We start from the raw sequence: 6,492 nt of genomic DNA, 5'->3' as shown, positions 1-6,492 counted from the left end.
TTGTGATTGAAGCTTGTCCGTGATGATACATGTTAAGACATTATGGTGCAGAATTCATTGTTTTTTTTGACGAACTGCTGTCTTTGCTGCCTGACAGAGAGCACATGGCAGTGAAGACACGTTTTCTCCAAATGTGTTATTTCTGTCCGGCCTTTATAATCCGATGCATCTTGGTTTGTTTAAAACCCATTGGTTTAAAATCCGGCTCGTGGTACCGTAGCCATGCAGTCCAAATTACAGGCCCGGTCCTTACACAAACACAGGTCGGGCTGCTTGCAGTGGGGCCACCGTGCCTCTTATATGCAGCTGCCTGTCATATAGCGCGGCCAGTGTTATAAACTAGAGTAAACAGTCTGCTGGGAGCACGGCGGAGCTTGCACAAGTGGACGGAGATGACGAAAGTTCTTATAAAAGTGATCGAATTAATGATGAATTACAACACAATTTGCTTTATTTTTAGGCACAAACCTTCTGAACAATCCAGCTGTTGTGGTGTATTTCTATGAAATAATCCCCAAATCACTCCAAACTTCAGCTGAACTTATTCTTGTTTGTGTTGAAGCATCCGCAGAACGCCCTGGCGATAAACACTGAGGTCGAGGGAAAACCTGAGCAAATCCCTTCAACACAAAACAAGGTAATTTTCAGGCGGAATAGTTTCAACCTATACACGTGTCTGAAATGTTGGAGCCTGCATCCGCACTGAAATGTTACTTCTGCAACGTTTCAAAGTGCCATCTGTTCAACAGATACCCAGAATCCCCCCATATCCTGGCCCGGCCTCGACTCGCCAAAGAACATCTCTCGTGTCCTTCCCTCATATACTTCTTTCATATTGTTGCACCACTTGTTTTCTTTTGCCGACTCTCAGGAGCAGTTTGTTGGATCTGCTGTCGTGACCTTTGCCCTCCTTGCGACTCGCTTCTTCTTGTGATACTGGAAAAAAAGCCATTTAAGTTAAATTTCACCCTGATAAGACAATCAGTTAAATCCAAGGAATGTAAAAAGGTTAACTGTCAGCCTTTAAATTCACCCTGACAGTTTTCCCCTCTTCACGATGAAATGCTAACAAAGTTTGAAATATTGGATATAGAATTCAATCGAGTGCACATATTTTGAACCCAGTCTTGTCCACAAATAAGTCGTAATAAGACTTCTTACCCCCTGCGTTTAAACATGCCAGGACTTGTGGGGTGCTTCTGTGTGTGTGTGTGTGTGTGTGTGTGTGTGTGTGTGTGCGTGCGTGTGTGTGTGTGCGCACACGTCCAATGGTTGGGGGGGGGAAGCACTCAGCAAAATGACATTCCTCCTTTTGTGTCCACATTCCTCGGGCGGCTCCATTCATTCCGTGTGACCGCGGCTGCTGCAGGGGAAGCCAGGGGTTGCCGAGGAGCGGGAGGAGGATGCTGGAGCCGTGTGCATGGGAGAGCGTGGGCCCAGGCGCTCCCCTCCACGGGCCAACAAAAGGTAAGAAAATGGTGCAGTGCCATGGTAATTAGACATGAATGAGCTTTGAACGACGTGACGTGTCTCAGGCTTTTGCTCTCCAGCAGAGGAATTTCAACCTCCAGCTTGGTTAAAAAAAAAAAAAAGAAGAAAAAACGATGGGACTGGTGCCCGAGCACACTCAAGCACCTGAAACACATTGTTATTTTAATTCACGTGCACCGCTTGATGACCCCTCGGGCTCGTGAAGGTACCCAAGCCCAAACATCTTTGTGCGACCATGAAATGATGCTGGAATACATATTCATTAGGGACTCAATCACTCAGGCAGTTCCTGATGCTCAGCTATTCTCACTGTTCCTGCTGACTAACATCAAATCGACCTTTCTCTCTCATAATGCCTGCCCTTCCAACATTGCCCCAATATTACCCTAAGAAAACACATGAACTCTGCATTTCAATAGGCCCGTTTGCCCTTTCTCCAGCCTAGCATTAGCATTCAGAGTACAACCCCCCCATCGTTTCATTGTTGAGCTGTGAGTGAGCGTCTGTTACCTGGTTGAGGTGACTCCAGGGGTAAAACTAATGGGGTTCAATGTAGAGAAACCCCGCAGAGAGCAGATGTCATGCCCAGGGTGGTTCATCATCACATGCCGCTTTGAGGCTTCGGAGGACTAGCAGCACACTCCAGAGAAACATAAATTATGTGATTCACGAAGGGCTTTGAAGTGGATCAGAGGGTGAAAGGCACATAAAGTAACACATATACACTTGCAACATTGTGTGTCCTGTTCATAACCCCTGTGGCACGCCTTCCATTTTCTCTCCCTTATCTTCTTGCTCTTAAACAATGCCCTAAAAATGTGACGTTCTACATTTTTTGGTTACCCACTTTTCTTAACAATCTAGCCTCCCCACCGGTTCCTCTGTTGCTGACCTAGATGGACATTTCGACAACCCCGGAGAACTCGTTGCATATAATTGAGCCAAAGCTCAGTGGTGGTGACGTGAAGTCAACACAAAGATGGCGTCAGTAGCAGGGGTTTGTCTCATTAGTCCACAAGCTAAAGAATGTTGCTTCAAAAATAATTTGAATAGACTTTATAATCACTACAATGGACTCTACAAAGACTCATGGGAACTACAGTTGCAATAGTTGTTGTTTTATCTTAATTAAAATGGGGTATTCAAATGTTAACGTCCTGTTATAATAGATTTCATAGAAAATACCAGAGAGAAAAGAGAAAACCACAAAAACTGAAAACCTGTGAAGCAGGAAGTGAAGCAGGATCTGGCCTTTTCCAATTACTGTAACTGTGGATTAAATGTACGAGCAGAGAGCAGTCGAGATGATAATAAAACAGTTAATAGAGTTTTTCCACTTGGGAAGTCACTAAACGTGCTGCATTTCAATCTGGTGTACTGTGGCTGCTGTACAAACTAGCAACTGCTGTTTGTACAATGGATCACTTCCTGATTGTTGAGAGCTGTGCAAAGTCTAGCACGAATCCCCTGCTCTTTGATTGTGAGGCACACTTACCGGCGATGTGTTAGGTGACTGGACTGTTTCTGACATTGATCCCTGTGTCGCTGCAACGGGAAAAAACCTGGAGGTGACCTCACATCCTCTGTGTTTGACCGGGAGAGAGATACACGACTGAAAAGACTCCGTGAATGCTTATAGTTCAGGCTGGAAATCCCGCCTATGGGCTGCCATTGATTAAGCGGTTGGAGCGCGGGGACTGTGCAATGAGAACAACAGACCACACCTGCTCGCACCTTTCTGTAATGATGGGTGTAGTCATGCGTGAAGTCCTCTCCTCCATATATATAAATAAGAGGGTTGGAATCTTTCCCTCTAAAAGGTCCTGAAAACATGTTTTCTCAGTCGGCTTCTTTCTGCGCCAGAGATTCACCAACACACATTTTTTTTGCCCAAAGTTACAACAGCTTTGGTTATTTCATATTACAGATTTCTGTGGGTCATGTTTTTGTCTGTGGTCTTTTCGTTGGTTTCAAGTGGGCGGGTCTCTGTTGGAGGAAGGTGGAGTCACATACTGCTGTGCACCAATCAGGACGTAGCAATATTTTAATAAAAATGAATCTGCCTTCCACACCGTTCCACAGATGAGCTTTGTTCTGTTAATTAATATGTATTTAACATTGAGGTTCATCTCATGATATTAAGATTTAAAACCAGTTTACAGGAGTTCTAACGTGGAGCTGCTCTTTAAATTTGATGTGCTCGGCTGGATATTTCCTTTCAACTGCCTTCGATATAAATTTAGATACGAGAAATACGTTATTATGCATTATCATATTTGTTACGACTGTATTTATGACAAAAGCAAATCTGCACAATAGTACACATGTCCACCATCACTGTACGATTACAGGGTCCGAAAAACATTCCTGGCAAAGACATTCTTGGCTTATGAGTCAAAACACCATGTCTCCCATCACGATGTTGAAACACATGAAATAAGAAAAGCTCATGTCTTTCCTCAACACAAGAAATCACAAAACACTAAAACATGTTTAGTTTATTATACATTTCCTCATCAGCATTTAACTGAAACCAAAAAATCAACATATTTTACGACTGGGCATTGGTTCTGATCAACCCTCAACATGTCTCATGACTAGAACAGGTGTAGCATAAAACATGAATGAAGGCTGCGTTCTGTTGAGGTGCACTCTGGGTACTCTGCTGCATGCTGGATCCCTGACCGGACCACACCTGAATGGAACAGAGCCACCAGAGCCCCCCCCCTCCCCCCTCCTCCTCCAGTCTAAACAAAGGAGCTGGAATCCAGTTTTCACCCCACAAAACAAACTAAATCTGACTTCAAACAGAACATAGAAGGAGAGATAATTAAATACAAAGGCCAGACTTTGAGAATATGTGCGCTCAATGCAAACCAACTCAGTAAATTACACACATTTATATTTCACATTACTCATCGCTTTTCCCACAGTGCCAAAGAAAAAGCTCAAAAATTCACAGCGATGCTTCACAGTCCAGCCCACACACCACACAGTCTTGTGAAATAGGCCAATATTTCAAATAAACATTTTGTTTTGTAAACATAGCAACACAGAGAAACATCTGTACAGTCATCAGGCTGATTTAGAGATTTAGGCTTTTATGATCTTTTGTTGTTGTTATAGGGCTGTTACTTTTTTTTTAAATTATCAGCGTCAGAAAGCAAACACTGACGGTGGGAGTGTGAACACTTGAGCTGACGGAATCAGTCTGAGATCATTTAGCTATCACTAGGACACAAACAATGAGAGATAAGGGGGGGGGGTAAAGCTGGTGGAGGCAGTTTGTTTTTGGTGTCATTGGCAAAAATGACCTTTATAATAACCTTTCAGCACATTATAATTCAAGTGGTCTGAGAAGAAAACTAGACCGTGGCTCTTGTTTTCTGGCTTCAGAAAATCGAGCGCGTGACAACAAACTTTGGCCAATCACAAGTCATTCCAGAGAGAGGGCGTTCCTATTGGCTCTTCTACATATGCAGATGCGCGTGCACGTCCCTTCAGATGGTGAAAGCCTGATTCAACGGCGGAATATCCTGCAAAAGAATGTTGCTATTCCAGCACTGCCAACGACAAAGGAAGACGGAGTTGAGTAGATGTTTATCCTCCTGCTCCTACCTCACAGCTACGGTTAGCAGAAGGCTAAACTATTAGCATCCTTTTCTCTCCAACTCTGAAACTCATCTTAAAGGTCTTCACAGGCCCACACGTTTCCAAAGACAACAACGGCCTTGGGATCCCAATCACGATCAACATTAACGTTTAAATGCATGACCAGTACTCGTACCGGTACGTATGCACGTGCTCCTCTGGTGGGAGGGGCTTAGCGCTGTATTTTTGTTATTCTGGCATTCTTTTTGCCTTTTCCAGAAACCTGCCTACCCTGGCGTACCACTCGAATAACAAAATGCTGAAAGGTTAGAATGGATTTCTTTTGCCCAATAACTCCATGAATAAAGTGGCTACCGCAGCTTTAAGTAGTACCAGGGCATCTTAAGGTACAGTGCAAGTTTAAATAAGGGTTTCACCTCAGCCTCTGGGGATAAGGAGTTCACAGCAACTCCCCAGCTGGAGCTCAGTCCTGGCAGCAGATCAGTCACTGCCACGGAAGAGAGTAGCAAAAGTTTTTTCTTCTTCTTCCAACTTGGTTCTGCAGGGCAGTAACGTGTTGCAGACCGGGAGCATTTTTAAAAAAGGTCTGTTGCGTGTCTGTTCTCCAAGGAGCTCCTCACTCGCAGGTCCATGACACAGCCGTGTCATGACGAGGCCACCCGTCAACTCCGTCTTCACACGGAGGTCAGTAGGAGAGCAGGGAGGAGGCGAGGCAAGAGGGCACAAAAGTCAAAGTGGGAGTTTGTTATTTACACGACGCCGTGGGTTTATCTGGTGTGCTTTAACGGGTTTTGTTGAGGGCCGACAGTGATTTTGAATGAAACAAAACAGGTTCTTGCTGAGAAATGTAGCACTTATTGTTTGACGCTCCCTTTGATGAGCCACTGAACTTTATACCGGGAACCGTAACCAAAAGATACCCCAACCAGTTCCTCAGAGTTGGTATTGAATCCTAGGGGGAGAGAGAGTGTGAGAATGCACCGGTCAGTGGGGACGAAGCAGGAGCAGAGCGAGCGCCACGGGGAGCGTCGGGACCAGGCGGCTCCTCCACAGCGGAGCAGCAGGTGAGGAGGCGCCGCCGGCCCCGGCCGTGGCCAGGCGAGGGGTCAGCAGCTGCTCCTGGAAGATGAAGTCGTCCATCGCCAGGTTATCGGCCAGGTCTGAGAGGGAGGCCGACGGGAGACAGCGGAGAGGAGACAAAGAATGAAAGATATGAGCGACGCAGGGGAAAAAAAACAGGCGCGGAGACAATTAGAACAAACACTGTCACAGAAGCTGAAAAACATGTGCGGTGCGCCTGTCCTCCTTTCGCATGATGTCTCACACAGCTGTAAAAACAATGTTACACTCGGAGAACGAGAAAACTCCGAGCTCCGCATAGAACCAGAT

General features: G+C 45.3%; 1 protein-coding gene across 1 annotated transcript in view; it reads right to left on the bottom strand.

Annotated features, from left to right (window-relative positions):
• Positions 1–6,087: 6,087 nt before the first annotated feature.
• The window catches only part of gpc3 (glypican 3), a 91,724-nt gene continuing 91,319 nt past the window's right edge, over positions 6,088–6,492 (bottom strand). Inside the window, exon 8 of the mRNA XM_076103015.1 lies at positions 6,088–6,263. Within this exon, the coding sequence (XP_075959130.1) occupies positions 6,088–6,263 (176 nt within the window). The remainder of the gene's footprint in view (positions 6,264–6,492) is intronic.

This window comes from Anarhichas minor, unplaced genomic scaffold, assembly GCF_050575085.1.
Source record: "Anarhichas minor isolate MPS153535 unplaced genomic scaffold, ASM5057508v1 ptg000028l, whole genome shotgun sequence".
Lineage (NCBI taxonomy): Eukaryota > Metazoa > Chordata > Actinopteri > Perciformes > Anarhichadidae > Anarhichas > Anarhichas minor.
This window is presented reverse-complemented; position numbering and strand designations above follow the sequence as displayed.